This window comes from Centropristis striata, chromosome 15 (genome assembly GCF_030273125.1).
Source record: "Centropristis striata isolate RG_2023a ecotype Rhode Island chromosome 15, C.striata_1.0, whole genome shotgun sequence".
Classification (NCBI taxonomy): Eukaryota; Metazoa; Chordata; class Actinopteri; order Perciformes; family Serranidae; genus Centropristis; species Centropristis striata.
This window is the reverse complement of record NC_081531.1, coordinates 21,496,559-21,517,206: the sequence shown is the minus strand read 5'-3', so window position 1 is coordinate 21,517,206 and position 20,648 is coordinate 21,496,559. Positions and strand designations below refer to the sequence as shown.

General features: G+C 38.0%; 1 protein-coding gene across 3 annotated transcripts in view; it reads left to right on the top strand.

The window, feature by feature from the left end:
* Positions 1-1,815, top strand: part of rapgef6 (Rap guanine nucleotide exchange factor (GEF) 6) — an 89,852-nt gene extending 88,037 nt beyond the window's left edge. For all 3 annotated transcript variants that reach the window (XM_059351037.1, XM_059351036.1, XM_059351035.1), the window contains one exon: positions 917-1,815. In XM_059351037.1, coding sequence (XP_059207020.1) covers positions 917-939 — 23 coding nt within the window. In that variant the 3' untranslated portion in view covers positions 940-1,815. The remainder of the gene's footprint in view (positions 1-916) is intronic.
* Positions 1,816-20,648: the final 18,833 nt, after the last annotated feature.

Below are 20,648 nucleotides of genomic sequence, written 5' to 3'. Positions count from 1 at the left end.
ATTTTCATTTAGTCTCCAGAGTTAGTTTGCCTGTTTTAGTTTAGTTTTTATTGTTTAAAAATATTTAGAATTTATTATTTCAGCATCAGTTTCATTTTTTAAAATTATAATAGAGGGTGTGAGTGAGGTTTTTTATTTTACTTTATACTTTTTACTCCATTACATTTAGCCAACAGCTTAAGTTACTTTTTAGGTCAAGATTTAACACAAGATCAATTTAAAGTGATTGGACTTTTTTTTTTTTTTTAAATGAAACCTCATAACAATAAATGAAGTAGTTAAAATTAGCCTGATCTTTACAAAAATGTAAACGCTGCTTACATAAAGGCACCAATAATAATAATCCAATAATATATTTAGAATATATATTACAATCTGAGTGGGTCCATTCTAACCAATACTTCTATATTTGATACTTTAAGTATATTTTGATGCTGATACTTTTGTACTTTTACTTAAGCCATTTTTGAATGCAGGACTTTTACTATTATTTGTTGTGGAGTAATTTCACAGTGTGGTTTTAGTACTTTTACTTAAGTAAGGAATCTGAAATATCTGATGATATTTCCTGTTTATTAGTTTATTTTAGTTACTTTTCCAAGCACATAAGATCATTTTATTTAACTAAAATATTTTCACACAGTTTAAATTTTTCATAACTATATTTATCCCAAAGTTGTAATAGTATAAAAGCAACCCCAATTTCCTAATAATTCCATTATTGCTGTTTTTCCATCATGCTGTCCTTCCTTGGCCAGTATGATTGTGAAACAGGTATTAATTAGAAATCTATAGGATATTAAAAAGGTCTAAAATGTCGCTTTGTGATACTGAAGAAACCCTGAGTAATGTATTGAATATTGCATAGAAACCTGAGGACTCCCCTCCAAACATTGTCCTCATTTCTCTTTTCCAGATGAGCAAGTGTCAGCGGTGTAAAGACAGCGACATCACACTCACGCACGCACATATTCTCACACACGGACCAAGATGTGTTGATCGGGCTTTGGACTGAACTAGCAGCCTGCCGTCACCACATATCAGAGCACATTCTCCAAGCCCCGCCCACTTAGCCCGGTGTGACATCACCATGGATCATAATGCACCTCTCGACCGGACTGGTGGGTCACATGACCTCTCTTCTCCACTTCCCAAGACTTGTACAATCATCTCTTTTTAAACTTGTTTCACAAAACAAAGAAGAAAGATTTTAAATACTTTTTAAAAACTCTTGAACAAAGCAGAAAGTCAGAAGACGGACATGTAAAAAGGACAAATAAAAGAAGGAAAGAGTGACAATAAGGACGCCTCAGGAGAAGAAGTCGGCCTCCTTGGAAACAGACCACCTTGTACCTCCATTTTTGCGCTCCAAGCTCTTTTGTTTACCCGTGCTCCACATTTTTTTACAGTTTTTAAATGTTGTACAGTGATTCTTTTTCTTATTTTCCTTTGCATTTCTGAGCTTTGCAAAGTTTTATGTGACAGTAGCGAGGAGGAGCAGACAAAGGGAATGGAAACTGGCAGTGTAAGTATTATGACATACATCAGCTCTTGGGGGATTCTTTTGTCTTGCGTTTTTTGTTTGTTATTTTCTGTCAGCTCATAACAAGATGAATGTAGATGATTAAGACACAAGATAAACAACTGTTCTATCAAACCCTGGCACTGATGATGTAAATTTACATACGTAACATCAGTTCCAACACAAACAAACCAAATGAAAAGCATATTTTTTACTCCTCCTAAAGAGGTGAAAAAACTCCTGAAGTAGCAGAGAGCATATCTGTTTGTGTTTACCACTTATTGTACTGTTGAGCTTTATAGAAAAAAAAACAAAAAAACAGCATCTCTCAGGCAGTTGTGTGTGTTCATGTCGCGCTCTCCGCCACCCAGCCACCTCTCTTATTGCTCGTTCAGTCTGACGCGAGGTACTTTAGCGGCATGCTGCCTCCTGGATGTTCTATAAAAACTGTATTATAACTCGTTTTTAATGAGCTGAAGAACAAATGCCTCGCTGCTTCCTGTAGAGTAAAACGTGTGACGTTATTTTATTGCAGCAGCTATAATAAAACGATAAATTAGCACTGTGTGGTTGCACAACGTGCATGGATATACACTCACACACACACACACACACACACCAGAATCTTAGATGGTGTGCATAAAGATAAAGAACAGTGTTTACACCGACGCTTACACATTTTGTTTACAGTGTTTATTGGACTCGTTGTCTATTGAATTACAAGCTGAAATGTAAAAGTATAATGCTTTCGGTTTGTTTGACCTTGTAAATTTGTTTATAAAGCAGCAGGGATATGAGATGCAGCATAAACTTGACTATGTGCTCACAGTGTACCTCTCATATCGGTTTTTGCTTCTTATTTAAAAAAACGAGCAACAAAACTAGTCAACAGATATTGTATTTTAAAGCCTGGCTTGCATCTCCAGTCCATGTTCATAGTACATTTTGTAGAATATTTAAAGGATTTGCTTGAAAAATTGTCTATTTCTATTGAAAACAGAAGCAAAATTTGTACATTCTGAGTAATGTTTTGGAAAGATAAAATTGTTTAATTGTGTTTTTTTTGCAGTGCAGCAGGGGCGTAACTGGAATTAGATGTTCTTTTCTCTTTCTGCTGTCTCTCTAGCGCTCTGTGATGCTTCTTTTGTATTGTTTTGCCACACAAAGACTTGAAATGATTAATGCTAATATATACATGGCATATATATGAATTTATACATATATTTTTTGTTTTTTCTCTTTGCCATAAATTAATGTCCTGTATGGATGAGAGAAGAGAGTCCTCTATAAAGGCTATTTTTGAATATTTTGTTATAAGAAATAATCCGAGGTTGTGATCGCCCTGTTTCTGTCTTTGGGCAGGAGTCTTTCAAGGAATTTCTTTTGTCATTGTTTATGACTTGTTTTCTCCCCTCACACTCTTTTGTTGGTGCCATTTCTGCTCTGTCTATAATCGCAATTGCTGCTGTGTTTTGGGATGTGACTGTGTGTTTGTGCGTGTGTGTGTTGTGGAATTATATTTGCGAGGTTGGGATCAACATAGCAATTTTTCAAAAATCCCATTTTGATTCATTCTGGGTGTACAGCACGTAGGGAAAGGCTCAGAAGTCATTTTCTGTAAAAGCCCTTCTTAGTTTGCAGCTTTGATTGCTCCTGCCTGCAGAAAGGTGAAGCCCTCGTGGGTCTGATGCCATCAGTTTCGTGGCACAAGGCATTCGGACTGATTGAAAGACGCTCTTATATCCCAGTCTGTTTGAATTGAATAGAACAAGCCCTACCACGATGCCGTGTCTGGTGCAATCTCTGTTTTTCTCTCAGCTATGTCAACTCAGCAGAACCTTCCCTCACTGTACTCATGTAATGGATATCACTCCATTGCTTAAGGGGTTTGTGTGAATCATGCCACTGTGACCCTCACCCTTTTTAAAATAATCTCTATAGTGGAAACTTCAAAACGGACTAAGAGTCAAAAAGTGGCAATCCTCTTTTTCTTTTTTGCACAACTGTATTCCTCAGATTCTAAACCATAAATCAGTATTAATGTTCTGTGTGAATGGATAGTTTTAAAAAAACAAACAGCATATGCTTCTTTCAGGTGTTGGCCCAGATGTTATGAATGACACCGATCTGAGTCAGAAGTCAGAGGGAATGCTGTATATATATTAACCTGCTTTCTAGTGTTGGACTGAGAGCCAAACATCAGGCACCTGATTGTTTTTTTCTCAACATTGTTGTACAGAATTTTGGAATGAAACTTTCGGTTTTGTTTAATTCCTCTCATGCGTTCTTTTGGCACTCCAAAAATGTTTCTTTATATATTTTTTTTAATTTCAGGGCTAAATTAATTTTAGCAGTAAACCCCTTTTCTCCTCCTCTACAGACAGGAGTGTGTTTTGGTGGAGGATGTGGCAACGAGCAGCTCTCAGCACTGTGAAAACATGTCAGTGTTTTTAGCGACATAAAACTGGAGAGGATTAACTCCGCCTCTCTCTCACAGCTTGATAAAAAATATCTGGCTGATTGTAATTTACCCCCCACCCCCGTGTCCTGCCATGTTACCTGGAATGCAATAAGAGAGATGTGAATGTGTTTTATGTAGACATCTTTTTGGCATTACAGCAGAAATGCACAACAATAAGCTTCAATGTGGTGAGTGTGCTGCACAACCTGTACAAAGAGGTATTAACTTGGTCTGTGGCTTAAAGTTTGCTTTCCTCTCACACTTCTCATAGCTGTTGTAACTTATGTCTTTTAGAAAGACAACATGATTTTGCTCGTACGCTTTTTATGTATTTTTTACGAGTGATTGTAAATAGTTGTTATATTTTTGTTTAAGAGAATGTTTAAAAAGGAAAAAATACCTTTTATTTCTCCAAGTCTACTGATACGAATTTGGAAAATGAATAAAATGTTAAAATTCAGAAACAATTGTGTGTCTTTATCCATGGTAAAACATAATTATTAATGGTTCTCTAAACCCAAACCATTTTTTTTTAGTTTTCAGTTTTTAATTGTAACTTAAAATGCAATGTCAGTCTTTCACTTTTCGTCCAAACAGATGCAGTTCAACAATTATTGGATGAATTTCCATCATTTCTCACAAAAGTTCATGGTTTGCAAAAGGATGAACTCCCCTCACTATGATGTTCATATTTGTGATTTGTAGTGAAATCTTTTGACAATCATTAGATAAAACTGTTCAACAGCTCGTTAACTCAAATATCTAATCAGCCAATCACATGGCAGCAACTCAATGCATGTAGACATGGTGAGGACGACCTGCTGATGTTCAAAGCGAGCATCAGAATGAGGAAGAAAGGTGATTTAAGTGACTTTGAACGTGGCATGGTTGTTGGTCTGAGTATTTCACAAACTGCTGATCTACTGGGATTTCCACACACAACTATCTCTAGGGTTTCCAGATAATCGTCAGAAAAAGTGACAATATCCAGTGAGCTGCAGTTCTCTGGCCAAAAGGCCTTGTTAAGAAGAATGGCCAGATTGGTTGGAGATGATAGAAATGCAACAGTAACTCAACTTTCCACTCATTACAACCAACGTATACAGAAGAGCATCTCTGAATGAATAACACCAACTTCCAACCATGAAGCAGATGGGCTACAGCAGCAGAAGATGTATATATATATATATATATATATACATTTATTTATAAATATATACATCTATATATATCACTGAAGTTCTGTTCTACCCACATTGTTATATAATCTTTACATGTCCAAGATAATTTTATCTTCAAGTTACCATTTTGTCAAGACAAATGCAGACTATTTTGGTCTAGTATCCACTCACTTATACTTTAGACCAATAAATGTTCACATAAAAGAAAAGGAACCATAGTCATACGTGTATTCTTTAGATGCCCAAAGTTTTGTCCTCTCTGCCTTCTGCTGTGTTTAGCTCTATAGCAGATCTGAGCAGAGAGCGTCACGCTGAGCTCAAGGTCGGGTTCCTTTTATTACTCATTTAAGGTTTACTGTCACACAGAAGGGCAAGAAGTCATGCTGGTTCTGTGTGTGAGAGAGAGGAAACATGCACCAGCAAGAATATGGTGCATTTCTTCTGCAGAGCACCCGGAATAGCTAAATTCTTTGTGACCTTAGAAACACCAGTCTGACAAAATAATCCCAGCTCAAGGTCTACATACTTGCTTTTTTCCCCAAAGATTCATGTTCATTTAATTCAAAAATGTTAAAAAATATATCATAAATAAATAAACAATGTTAAGATGAACAGAGAAGGCCGTACATAGATGGGTAAAAGAACCCAGAGTAAAGATTAATTTAATTGAACGAATTGATTGGAGAGAGAAAAAGTACCTTACCTAAGTCACATACTAATAGAGCTGTCCATCCTGGTTGTATTGGTTTAATTTGCCCAAGTTTTCAGGCATGAAATTGAAGCATAACATTTTTGTATGCTCCTTCAATAAAGCAAAGATGAGAGGAATTTCATTTCATGTGCTCAAAGCTTTGATAAATAACATTTAGGAAAATATTTATTTCCAGAAACAATGTCTCTTTTACTCTAGATAATTCACAGAAAGCACTGTAATACATTTTCTAAAGACACTATAGAATAGACAGGTGCATCTCAATACATTAGAGTATGATGGAAAAGTTATTGGGTAGATGGACATACTTTTCAGAGGCAAACATTTCCATATTAAACATAGTTTTTAAAAAATTTAAAATTTAAAAAACCAAATTTTAAGTCTTCATTAAATGTAATCCATAATCATTATAATTAGAAGAAATTAAATAAATTAAGACAAGAAATGTTTCATTCTTTGTGTAATTGATCCATATAATGTGTTTACTTGAATTACTGACATGAATAAACTCTCTATGATATTCTAATTTATTGAGATGCACCTGTAATAGCAGTATGAAAGTGAGTTTTAATTTTTAATATATTTTAATGAAATTAAAAACCCAAACTCTTTTGTCCAAAAAAGTGACCACACAGTGCAACAACAGTTACTAAAAGTACCACTAATTTAATAAAAATAAAATTTAAAAAACGCAAACATTTTGTAAACTTTTGCACAATCAGACTTTCCAACTTTATTGCAGAAAAACCACACAGTGTCTTTAAGAAGCAGTTCAGATAGTGTCAATGATGTGTAATGGAGATGGATCGGGGGGCGGCATGTTAACCAGCACGTTCAAAGAGCTGCTCTCTCCACTTCAGAGAGAATATTCCAGGACGAAGAGAGAAGTAAAAGTGCAGCTCCGAGTGGGATTCGACTGGAAACGAGTCGGTGAAATTACACACAGCTTCAATTATACATCACAAAAGGCGAAAGAGCCCCACTGGATGGCAGGGAAGGAAATGTGGAGAAACTGGAACGCCCGGGTCTCGTAATATGTGTGTGCGTGTGTCACACCTCTCCTCTGTTTTGACTTTGAAGTTGTGACTTTGTCAGGAGCAGAAGCCGAGAGCAGGAGGTGGGGAAACGGAAACTTTACCACCTGAGGGTTTTGCTCACACACGGGGGCTAGCTTTTAGCATATTCCTGTCTAAATGAAAATTTGTGAAGCAAAACAGTTTGGAAAATATTCTGTCACCTGTACAGTCTCAGCACTGGCCTTGTATGTGTGAGTGTGCATTTGCTCTCACATACATACAATAAATGAAGAGTTGATGTTAACCTTTTATGTCTCGTTTTCTGCATGATCACATAAATAAGTGGTCTTCAGTTATTTCAAACTTTTATTAAGTCTTTATCTGTTGTTTTTTTGTCTTGTCGTTGTCCTACACGGTTTCCCAAAAAAGTAAGAATAGCTTATTTTTTACCTCTTCCCATGAAATGATAGTGACAATGTAATTTATTATTGACAGAAAAAGTGTATATATTCTCAAAACTTTATTAACCCTTAATAGGGCACTCATTGAAATAATTGCAAAATCCAAATTTCTACCCTAGAGAATATTGGAGGATATTACATACTAAAAGAATGTGTAAAAAAAAAAAAAAACATACGGACCCAGAGGAGGGGGGTAATATTTTGAGAAAAAAGTTTACGAGATTAAAGTGGCAAATATACAAGAAAGAAATGTGCATATTAATGAGATTTAAAGTGGTGAATCTTCGAGAAAAAAGGTGCCACTTTTTTTTCGTGAATCTGCGAGTTTTTTCGTGTAGATTTGCCACTTTAATCTAGTAAATTTGCAACTTTTTTTCTCGAAATATTACCAATTTCAAGTTCTCCTCTTTCAAGTCATTGAAGAATAACTCTGTTTGTACGACTGTTTCTTGCAGATTTTTCTTTTAAATTTTTCATTTTTACATTAGAGGTCGAGGTCAATAAAGTTAATATTATTATATTATTATCATACTGATTGGTCAAATGTCATGGTGTCACTGTCTGTGACGTTTTGGATATCCGCTGAAGTTACCAAAAATAGTTCTTCGCCTGATAAAGGGTTAATCAATTTCATCCAAACAATCACAATTAAAATAAAAACCACAATAAAGAAAATTGTGTCTGAAAACAAAATTATTCCAACTTCATGGGCAAACATGTATATTGTACTTTCATAAAACTGGGCTGGCAATTTGACTTACTTATGGAGCCAGTTTCAAGTGGCCATTTGAGGAACTACAGTATTCCCCACGTTGGCTTCATTTTTCAGCCCTTGAGGTTGTCATTTAGGGACAACATGACTTTAAGTTTGACTTTTTGTCCAGGTCAAAAGCCAGTCAGTGATCAATGAGGCCGTCCAAGAACAGGTGATGTCCAGCAGAGTCCTTATTACAGTCCTTCACCTCCTGTAAGGTCACAAGAGTCGTTTTTCACAAGCATGTCCTGTAGTTCTTTAGCCAGAGTCACACTAAATATATTGAAGTCTTTGTATTCGTAAGTCTGAAGGGTTACAAAATGCCTCATACCAGAAAGGCTGACTATCCAAATAACGTTTCCCCAAACAGACTATGAAGCCTGAAGAAATCCCCCCACTTCCCTGTTTAATTCCATTTCTCTAAAGAAAACAAAAAAAACAAACAAAAGTGAGATGATGGTTAATTAGCAGCTTCTGCTCTTGTTCACTTTTCAGATCTCTTCTTGTCAACAAGGTCTCACAGCAGAAGCTTCTTTTTGTTGTTTTTGAGAAATTAACACATCTCCTGTTAGCTTGTTAGCAAGGTAAGTGCAACCTTGAGTGACAGTCTCAAAACTACAGTTACAGTTGTGAAAGCACTGTGTATGAAATGTTTCATATTGTTTTGATTACATGATAACAAATACAGAAGTGAAAAATGCTGGAGAGGTTATTTTGGAGACAAACTCAATATATTTTGGTGTTTGTGTCCCCGGCCATTTGTCACAACTCATAAAAATATTGATTACTTGGAAGTGTCATGTCAGATTTTGTGAAAAGATAAAGTGCAAAGACACTTTTGTTGTACTGCATATAAATGGGGAGAGGCTGTTTTTCTTTTCTATGCATCAAATTTCCTGAACTCCCAATTCTTCCTCTCTAGACCATTTAAGGGGCACTGTGGAACATGTTGAAGTGACTCCCGCCAGGGTCGCTTTGGTCATTTGTCACCAGTCCTCAAGGCTTCCTGCAGCTAGTAAAGAGTTTAAGGTCAGTGTCCTTGCATCTCACTGTCCCCACAATGTCAGCAGTGCAGCACAGATATATGACCTGACAAGCCCACGCAATGTAACTCAGTGTTTTAAAGTAATCCTCCAGGCTTTGTTTTTCTTATCCACTTTTCTTTATACATTTAGATGTCAGTGCGACTCTTTCGAATCTCACTTAACTTTTACATTTATTGAGTTAAATTGAAGGACAGTTTGCCTTTGACACCAGTAGCACATTTTTTCAGTGACAAGGACATCTATTTGTTATTCTAAGTCAATCTTTTTCCGCCTTTTAAGCAATAATCTGCAAATTTCTGGCAGTCCCCTACCAAGACGCAACCTCACCAACACAAATGAGTCATTACAGTTGTACATAACAACATAATTATATAAAATTTATTTTCAAAATTCCATTTTGCCCTTTTTTGAAATTATTTCTATGTCCTGGTTTTAAAGTTTTATCTGGAATAATAACATTGAATCACACTTTTTGCCCTCTGTTTCTCAAGCACAGTATAATTAGTTCAGTCTTCGCTTTGTATATTCAATCTTCCCATTTTTTATTTTTCTGAGGATAAAAAAATAACAGATTTTGTATGGAGTCGAGTCCATTGCGCCTCCTGCTGTTCCACTGACAACCATGGGGGGGCAGTGCTGCATTGTGAGAAACCCTTCCAATTGAAAAGCCAAGGTTCTGTATCTCTTTACTCGCATGCTTTTTACAACATTTGTGAAAGAAGGCTATTCTTGGAGCATATTTCCCCCCAGAGATTGGTCTTCCTATTAAGGTGCAAATTACCAACACGTTGTCCGTGTTGAAACAATGCAATCCTGGCTTTGCAGAGCTAATGATTATATCTGTCTCAATTGTCTTTACCCTGTGTGCCAACGTCATCCCCTAACCAGTGAATGTTGGTTCATAAAATAGGGATGGCTGCCACTCCTCCATACTGACATTTAATTGTTGTTTTTAACGGGTGCTTCTCTCATTTTGTGTGCATTAGTTAACTAACTTAGTGGGTGTGCAGAGTGTGTGTAACTTTAGTTGTAAGTGCCTGTCACTTTCAATGAAAGTCATGCCTTTAAAGTATGATTTTGTGTTGAATGATGTGCATTGTGTGTGTGAGAGAGAAAGAGAAATCACTGGGGAGTGTAATCTATCCTCCCTAAGTGTAGAAGAAGCAGTTGTGGCTACACATAAGGGCCTCATCATCATCATCATCATCAAATATCATTATCATCATCATCTGTATATCATTACCTTAACCAGCAGAGTGTGATGCCTGGGAGGAACCCTCTGAGTAAATTACAATCAGAGTAAATACAAAACACCTATCTATCTATCTACAATGTTGTCCTGTCACCCTCCAGTCTACAAACACACACACACACACACACACACACACACACACACACACACAAACATCATTAATGCTGAAGAAGAGGTTAGCTGTAGTTCACATCCTCTCTTGTCCTTCTTAAGCAAGGTTGGCAAAGGATCACTCTAAAAATGTGTGTGTGTGTGTGTGTGTGTGTGTGTGTGTGTGTGAGAGAGAGAGAGAGAGAGAGATGGGGGGGTGGGGGGGTGTATCTTTATCCTGACCAAAGCTAAGAATGACTAACTGTATGTCTGTACTTGGGTTTCTGTGCAAGTACGTGAGTGGTAAGTGAATGCAAAAAGTATGTGTTTGTGTGTGTGTGTGTGTGTGTATGTGTGTGTTTGTGTGTGTTTGTGTGTGTATGTGTGAGTAACTCTTGCAAGGGGAGCAGCTAGAGTAAAGTAGCTGGACGCCAACGCCCAGTAATGAGTCAGGGTCAAATAGTTCAGAGGGGGAGGTGAAGGTCGAGAGTTTGAAGGGGTTGATCGACCAGAAACACTCTTTGTTGCCACACAAACACACATACACTCTCATGTTGAAGGACCCTCTTGACTCTTTTTTGGCCTTTTAGAAGAAGCAAGCGGAGAATGTCGAGGGGTGAAGAGATACAAGCTGATTTTTAAGTTTGTGTGTGTGTGGTCGGGAGATGGAGAGGTGAGATGGGAGTATGGAGGTAATGTCTCAGCATGACGTCAAGCACATGCCAAATGTATGTAAATGGTGATGAGATGTGTATTGTCAGGCATCTTGGTATTGGCCAAGATTATAAATGGTGCAGGAGAGGAGATGGGATGGAAATACATTCATTTATAATGTTGCATGTCACATTGTTGCTTTCTGAATGTTACAGAAAGGGTTGGATTGCCCTCCCAATTTGGATGTTTAAAAGGTGTGGGGAGAGGGGGTTTGAAGCAATTCAGCCATTGAACAAGCACTTCTGTTGAAGCAGAAGCCTGAGAAAATTTAAAATGCATCGTTTCCTCTCTGTTTTGGTCTGTTGTACACACCAGGCAGGTGTTTTTGACACCCTAAAACACCCAAGATTTTCACATACAGTCTTCAGAGTGGATAAATCTGGAAATTGGACCTTTAGAATGAGTAAGAAAGGTGGAGGAGACAGATGTTTGACTTAATTTTCCGGCCAGATTTGACTTTTTGTATGTTCATAGAGATCTTTACAAAAGCAGACTGTGCTAGTGTGTTTACACGTTATCAACATTTTTAAATTAAGTAAGGCTTGAATGTGCAGCTCCAGGCAGTGCGAAGGCAAAGATTAAGATTGAGTATAAAACTTGACCTGTGATATCTGGGCAATGTGTGTAGTTAACAGGTATTAAAGGAGTAAGAAAAAGTACTTTTACTTAAATAAATTATACTCAAGTGAAGGTAAAATTATGGTTGTGAATCTATAATAACATAAAAGTAAAAAGGAGATCACTTAAACTCTCGTACTCTTGGTGAACCATTTTCTGTGTTTGTCCAAAAAAACTTAAATGTATATTGGTGCAGACGCGTAGTTCAAGTCAAAGAATTAGGAGATAGAAGAAGCAGCAGAAAAGAGAGAAGGAGGAGATGAAGAGAGAAAAAGAGAGGGAGAGAGAGTGTCAGAGGGAAAATCTAAATACCCCCCATTGAGGAGACTGCGGAAGAGCTGCAGAGAAATGGATGAGAGAGGTGATGGGGGGTACTTAGTGGGAGGCCCCTCCTTTGAACTGGATGTCAGGAGAGAAAGGGAGAGGGAGGGGGGGATCAGAAAGTAGCAGAGCAGATTAAAGACGGAGAGATCACAACAGAGTTAAGGAGGTGAGGAAAAAAGTAGAGACTGAGGAGAGGAGAGGAGAGGAGAGGAGAGGAGAGGAGAGGAGAGGAGAGGAGAGGAGGGGAGAGGAGAGGAGAGGAGAGGAGAGGATCCTGAAGGTCTAACCTCCTCCGGTGCCTCTGAGCTGCAGCCAGGTCTTTGATCCTGCACTTCATTTAGCTCCTCTGTAGGAGACCCTCCCAGTCTGATGCACAGGATTAAAGACCTATTCCAGTGAATTATTATTCACACAGATTCACAAGGAGCCTGAGTTGGAATTGACCTGTATTACATTTTACAACTTCACTTGTGGCATCTTAATTCAGAATGCATCTGGCCATGTTAGTATGTGTGTGATGTTTGTGAATCAGGGCTGGGTCCTCTGATGTTTTATATCATACAGGCAGAATGTGAATTACAATTTCCAAATAAATTAAAAATTCACATTTACTTTGGTTCATCTTTTTTCATTCTGATATTCATTCATTTTCATTCATTCATTATCTGCTACATACCAAATATTGGTTTACTGCTATATTAATGTTCTGTTCTGTCATGTACAGAACCCTTAACTTTCAGAAACTTTTCGACCGTTCCGCAAGCTGTTCTGAAGAATATTGACACCAAATTCTTGTGGACCCATCACAAAGTGACGCCAAACAAATAACACCTTCACTTAAACAACACCTTGTCACATTGTGATGCTATAGAATCTGTGGCAGATGATGTCACTCTACCTGTTGCTATGTATAATATATGACAATATGGTGTCAGTGTTATCACCCATGACAGGTCACGTTATGCAACAACAGTTTTTCACAGCTTCCCTGGCTCTTTAGAAAAATGCAGGATCCAAGATTTTTCTCTCCAGCATCTGGCTGCTCAAAGCACTTTGAGTTGATTTTTTAAGCGCTTGGCCATTTCTTTGAAGTCAGTAAATTGATTCTTGGACGACCCCAAAAACAAACATTAAGGATATAGAAAAAAAACTCAGCTTTAAAGCAAAGTCTGCTCTCCTGAATAGGTCCGTCCTCTGTGTCATCACTGGATTAAAAGTTCTCTCATTCACTTTTAAAATTATGTTTATGTTTTACATATTTGTTAAAGTATTCTTCAGTTCTCCTCACTGTAATTGGCATTTTCCAATCCCTGTTCTGAGTCATTCTTGATCTCTGGATAAAGGGGGCACATTATTAAGCAAAATATAAAATGAAATATACCAGTCTGCTGAATATGTATACGAGCATGTATTCATATTAGATTGTTTCTAGTGGAGATCTTTTGTTGTTGTTTTTCTTTGAGTTGCACTGCTGTTAAATAACCAGACATCAAAAGCTGTGTTTGTAAAGAGATTAACTTCGACATCAAGGTTTTTGATAAATGCACAAATCAACAGATATAAAAGTTATCTCTGCCTGTTGGGTCTGCCATCGGGAAATACTGATTTTGTGCAGTATTGTTGTCTTTTCCCATTAATTTACACTCCTCTCATGCCTGAGCCTGTGGAACAAAATAAGCTCAGACAAAAATAATAAAACAGAGGTTTAATCTAATGAATGAAGTCTGTTGATTTATTCAGTACAGCTCTCGTCTTTACTAGTCGTATCACAAACACGTTGCTGTGGTGATGGATGGATCTCTGTCAGGTACATGACCTCTACTGCCTCAATGCATATTAGTGGAGCGGAGTAGAGTGCTCATTTTTGCCAGAATCTTTCATTTTATGATACAAGCGTGAAAATTGGCATGAACACTCTCCATGGGTCACTTAACAAGAAAATTGTCCGAGACATTTGAAATTTTAAGATGGCGGCCATTTTTCAAGATGGCCGACACCTAAGTGGAGCAGTTAAGTGATATAATGGTTTATTTGGTGATACAAGCATAAAAATTGGCATGAGCAGTCTCTGTTGGTCACTTGACAATGACCCACCCACAGTTATTTGAATTCCAAGATGGCGGCCATTTTTCCAGATGGCCGACACCTTTGTGGAGCAGTTAAGTGATATAATGGTTTATTTGGTGATACAAGCATACAAATTGGCATGAGCAGTCTCTGCTGGTCACTTGACAATAACCCACCCACAGTTACTTGAAATTCCAAGATGGCGGCCATTTTTCAAGATGGCCGACACCTTAGTGGAGCAATTGAATGATATAATGGTTTATTTGGTGATACAAGCATACAAATTGGCATGAGCAGTATCTGTGGGTCACTTGACAATAACCCACCCACAGTTACTTGAAATTCCAAGAGGGCGGCCATTTTTCAAGATGGCCGACACCTTAGTGGATCAATTGAATTATATAATGGTTTATTTGGTGATACAAGCATAAAAAATGGCATGAGCAGTCTCCATGGGTCACTTTACAATAAGCCACCCACAGTTACTTGGGTTGACAAAAAAAACACTCCCAGCCACTTGAAATTTCTATTTTCAAGATGGCCGCCCCCTGGATCCTCAAAAGATCAATTTTGTCATAGAAATGTATTGGGTTTTGGATTATTCTGGAAAACAAGTTTTAACACATCATAATACAGTTGTGTTGATTTGTTGATCATAGACAGATTAGACAAGAGTATCTGCACTACCAGGGCACACTGGTGATATATGACTGCTGTTGGGGTTCAATGTCAGCCAATTGGAAAAAGTTAGTCAAAGAAGAGACGACAACTCTCTGAGTAGTTTTAGTTAACTGGGTGGTGTACAGATCGTACAGGGTAAAAATGGCATTGGATGAACGATCGGACTTAGTGTAGGGTTAAGGCATGAACTTAGTTGTATCCCATACATCAAAGTGCTTATTAAAAGGTGGTAAAAGGCTAAACCCTCGGCCTCTGCCTTTGAATTTGCTGCAGACATTGCAGAAGCCACCATAACAGTTGAGAAAACAAACAGCAGGACACCAGGAAATGTTCCATTATTTCATAAAATAAATGCTCTGCCTATCTTACGTAGTCCAACCTGACTAGATGAAGGTGATGGCATAGAAAGCACATTGACAAGAAACAGAGCAAAATATAATTCAAGCTGTAAACTTATGTTCAACAACACACAGCTGGAAAGGGCCCAAAAGAGAGCATCTACTGCTGCTAAAGACACTAAAGATACCAAAGATATCCATGTCAAGAGGTAAAGAAGATCCCAGACTTCTTATGAGGCTGGATATGTGTGGGGACAGGCATTGAAGAGACATCCACAAATGCCGAGCCGAGGGGATGGGTTAAACAGGACAAGGAGTGGAAAGTCTTCTGGACTCCACTTCCACCTATTGCGGAGAGTTGTTGGGAGTTGACAAAATGTGGGTGCACCAAGGCTTGTACTGGAAAGTGTAAGTGCTACAGATATGGACTCAGTTGCCCCTGCTAGAACTTATTTGCTTGTTTCTTTTGCCAGTGTTATTCTTTGTTGTCCTTTGTGTTTTCAAGTGTAGGCCTATGGCTCGGCTTCCCCTCGCCACATCGGCACGTTATGTTCTATTTTGTCACCAGCCTATTACTGTGACATGTTCAGTTTTTACTTTGTAACATTGCTTTCACATTTTCAGTTTAGTTACCTAGTATAGTTTCAGATACTGTTTGTCATGGTTCCGTGTCAGCCAGAGCTGCTGTTGCCTCTGGATCTCTCATTATTGCCATTCAGTATTAACCATTGCTCAATTATTATTTTGGAGCACTGTCTGTTCAGCACCACAACTGTGTTTCCCCACCCCTTAGTATTTCTTTGGCATGTTTAATGGCAGTAGTAAGTTAGTTATAAAAAAAGTAATTTAAAAAAAGCCCTCATGGTAAGGGAGTACCTCGGTGAACCCGGAGAGCTACGCCGGTGGGAGGGAACTCCTGTCAGGTTTTACCAAAGTGGACAGGTCGTGGGCAAGGAGTCAGACAAAGCACAGTCAAACAACCTCTCTTGAGGAACCCAATACATTTCTATGAGAAAATTCATAATTTAAAGGTCCACATGGCAGGCGGGAGTCATCCTGAAAAAAAAAATTGCCGCCTTGAAATTTCAAGTAGCTGTGGCTGGCTTATTGTCAAGTGACCCACAGATACTGCTCATGCCAGTTTTTATGCGTATATCACCCAATAAACCATTGTATCACTTAACTGCTCCACTAAGGTGTCGGCCATCTTGAAAAATGGCCACTATCTTGGAATTTCAAGTAACTGTGCGTTGCTTATTGTCAAGTGACCTACAGATACTGCTCATGCCAATTTTTATGCTTGTATCACCAAATAAACCATTATATCATTCAATTGCTCCACTAAGGTGTTGGCCATCTTGAAAAATGGCCGCCATCTTGGAATTTCAAGTAACTGTGGGTGGGTTATTGTGAAGTGACACACAGATACTGCTCATGCCAATTTTTATGCTTGTATCACCAAATAAACCATTATATAATTTAATTGTGCCACTAAGGTGTCGGCCATCTTGAAAAATGTCCGCCATCTTACAATTTCAAATGTCTCGGACAATTTTCTTGTTAAGTGACCCATGGAGACTGCTCATGCCAATTTTTATGCTTGTATCACTAAATAAACCATTATATCATTCAATTGCTCCACTAAGGTGTCGGCCATCTTGAAAAATGGTCGCCATCTTGGAATTTCAAGTAACTGTTGGTGGGTTATTGTCAAGTGACCAACAGAGACTGCTCATGCCAATTTGTATGCTTGTATCACCAAATAAACCATTATATCACTTAACTGCTCCACGAAGGTGTCGGCCATCTTGAAAAATGGCCGCCATCTTAAAATTTTAAATGTCTCGGACAATTTTCTTGTCAAGTGACCCATGGAGAGTATTCATGCCAATTTTCACGCTCACGTATCATAAACTGAAAGATTATATCACTTAGCCGCTCCACTATATTGCATGTTCTAAAACATTTAACTAAAAAAACGAATTAATTATTCCTAACCGCTTATCTCAACTCAGATTGTGGGGGGCTAAAGACAGTCCCAGCTGACATTGGGCAAGAGGCGGGATACACCCTGGACATATCACCAGACTATCACAGGTCAGAAACATAGAGACAGACAATCACTCATGCTCTCATTCACTCTTACGGGCAATTTAGAGTCACCAATTAAACCTAAGCTGCATGTTTTTGGACTGTGGGAGGAAGCCGGAGAGAACCCAGGCTGACACGGGGAGAACATGCGAACTCCACACAGAAGAGCGGTAAGTCAGATTCGAACTTGCGACCCTCTTGCTGTGGGGCAAAAATGCCAACACAACTATAGCCTATCACAATGTAGCCCCAACCCCCCAGTTAGTTAGCTTAGCACAAAAACTGGAATTGGCGACTACTTACTGGCAACCTCACAGTGACGAGAGGCCAAGAAATTTCACAAGTTATTTTTATGTAGGCACCCCCCCCCAAAACAAACAAACAACAAAACTTTATTTGTGTCTGCAACTACTGAAAAACTGTATGTAACACCCCTATTATCAAATAGACTAGTAGACTAGAATAATTTCAACTAGAGACTCCATTTAAACTTTAAACAGTAGACACAAGTCTTGTGTATTGGTGTATTAATCCACGTTTCGATAGGCCATATAGTTTTTTTATCAATCCCTGTTCAATGACCATGATCATTTTTGGAAAAATTCTGAGATTATAATGGGTGTGTATTGCACGGAATGTTCGTGTCACAGTGTGTGACATCGCCAGAGTGTAGAGGGAGAGAAAAAACTGTCAAAAAATAAATTTTAAAACTGTGCTCCAGGCCACAAATTCCACTCTACAGAAATAATTTATACATAGAAACGTAGGAAAATTTGTCTTCTCACTCACAATCCTCTGGTAAAGCTGTCAGAGTTATAGTTTGGGCGAAGGACGCACAGATGTGGCACGAACATGCACAAACAGCCTCATTGGCTCCAATATTAAAAACGCTGGAAGATTTATGAAAAAGGGAGATGTAACAGTTTATTTAGATCGCTCTAACAAAGCTATTTTTTCATTTTTCTTTAAAAAAAACATATGTAGACGTCCAGGAAGAACTCAGGACACTCAAAGTGAAGTCAGATCAATGATAGGTATTATGGTTTTGCCAAAAAGGCTTTCTGTTCGAGGCCAGAATTTCCAGTCTGTCCACCACTGTTCCGGGACATTCAGCAGTTGGTGTCAGTTAATTCTATTGATTGCTTTGATCTTTGCTCTGATTGCCTTCGATCTTTGCTCTGATTACAGTTACAGATACACACAGACACACACACACACACACACACATGCGCGTTAGAACACACACACTCACAAAGGCAACTTTATGCGATTTTCCTTACATACACACAAATGTGCGCGTAAGCGCGCACACTCCTCCAGATACACATGGTTCACACACACACACACACACACACACACACACACACACACACACACACACACACACACACACATTTTGAGGTTAAAGGGCATAGATTGCTGTATAAATAAATACTTGAAAATGAATTCTTGTGGTAGGTGTGCTCCTTGTATATTATACAGTATTATAACATTACTAGTATTAATTGTTTGAAATCTCTGAAGAATCTCACCATAGTGTTCACACACCGGCAGTAGCCCCCGTGGCCCTTTCAGAATTTCCCCAGAGGAAATTTTCTAGTATATAACTGTCTTGCCTAACCAGACCCAGTGCTGGATTATGACTAATAAGGGCTGAGTTAAATGTGTAACATTTTTTGTTTGTTTGTTTTTACATTATTTTGAAGTGTGTGTTGTGTGGGTTTTCCTATTGACTCTGTAAGGATGTAAACATCCCTGTTTATATTACCCATTCACATTGCTGTGGTTGGATGGGAAAGCTCATGGCTTTTTCTCACACATCTAGCCAAGCATTAGATAATTATTTCAGTCTAAAGCAATGGATTTATGTGACTGCATGCTTTATTCTTTATATATTTTGTCCTATGTCAAAACTGCTGTGCTATGTTTTTAGCCTGCTGGAGTAAATTGATCCAAAACAATAATATAGGCAATAATAGGCATATTATTTATTATTTATTTATTATTAGTTTGAAAGTTGTCCCAATTCCTTGCATTTATCAGAAGGCCAAAGATAGAGTAGGGTGATGTCTACTGAATTGGCATATCAAATTGTCCACAGTAAAGCATTGCAATGGACAATGATGTTGATATACTATGTTTTATTCTTTTAATATGTATATTTTATATTGATCACCAATTTTATTTTTAACGCTTTTGAGCCCTTTCATAACCCATCCACATATACTCAGTAATCTTTCCTAAGCCTATATTTCCAACCATAAGTGGATGCGTGTGTCATGTTTTTTTAAAACCATCAGACCCACACCACAAACCATCAACTCTATGCATGATAATAGTTCAGATTAATAGTTCAATAATAGTCCAGACAATTGTCTGGACTGAGGACTGAGACAGGTGGCTTTTAAATCATGATGTTGGGCTTAGTGGTCGATAACTGTCATACTGTTTATTAAATTCAATTCACATTTGTTCCTGCGGCTCAGATGGTGAAACTCAACATAGCATTTTTCGACACATGTACTGTTGGCAGCCACATTAACATTGTTTCACACCAGCTAGTCTACCTTTATGCCAAAACAGCGTCATTCTTTATCCTGCTGCTACACTCCTATACGCATGCGTTGATGACTTCAAACTTTTTATCTGTCTTTCTGCATGTTCATCAGGGGCACTGATGGGTTTAGATTGTACATATTAGATAGAGATATGGATTATATTATATCTTATATTTAATCTTATCCTGCAATGGTTGAAAAGCCCACACGCTGAAAGATTTCAACCCTTGCATAGTCCACTAATAAGTGAAGCCCTGTTCTATTGAACTGTTTCCAGTTTATGTTCATTAAGGTCACTCCACAGCCCCTGCTGTGTTGAGACTGGTGCTTGCGGTGAGTGACAAGGTTAATGCTGTTCTATGTGAGTTAAAACTTAGACTGGAATATTTTCCACATAATATGAAAGAAGTCTCATCAAATTTTGCTGTGTATTTTTAAAAAAAATTCAGTCCACGATTATGGTTCGCCAGAAAGACTTTTTATGAAAGCGCGGCCAGTCAATTTCTCTCCTGCTGTCTCTCTATCTCTTTCAGCACTCCTTTCAGATTTGCTCCTTTCTTTGATTGCAGCATGAGGCCAGTTTAACAGAAGCTGTAATAATATATTGAGGTAAAACCTATGATGTGCTACTTCACCCACTACCTCTATAAGCATACTAGCTTTAATTACAGGGTAGAATTTCTTTCACAGTGAACCAATTAGGAGATTTAGAACATACTTATTCAAATATAGAATCAAAAGTTGCAGTGCTTTGCAGACATA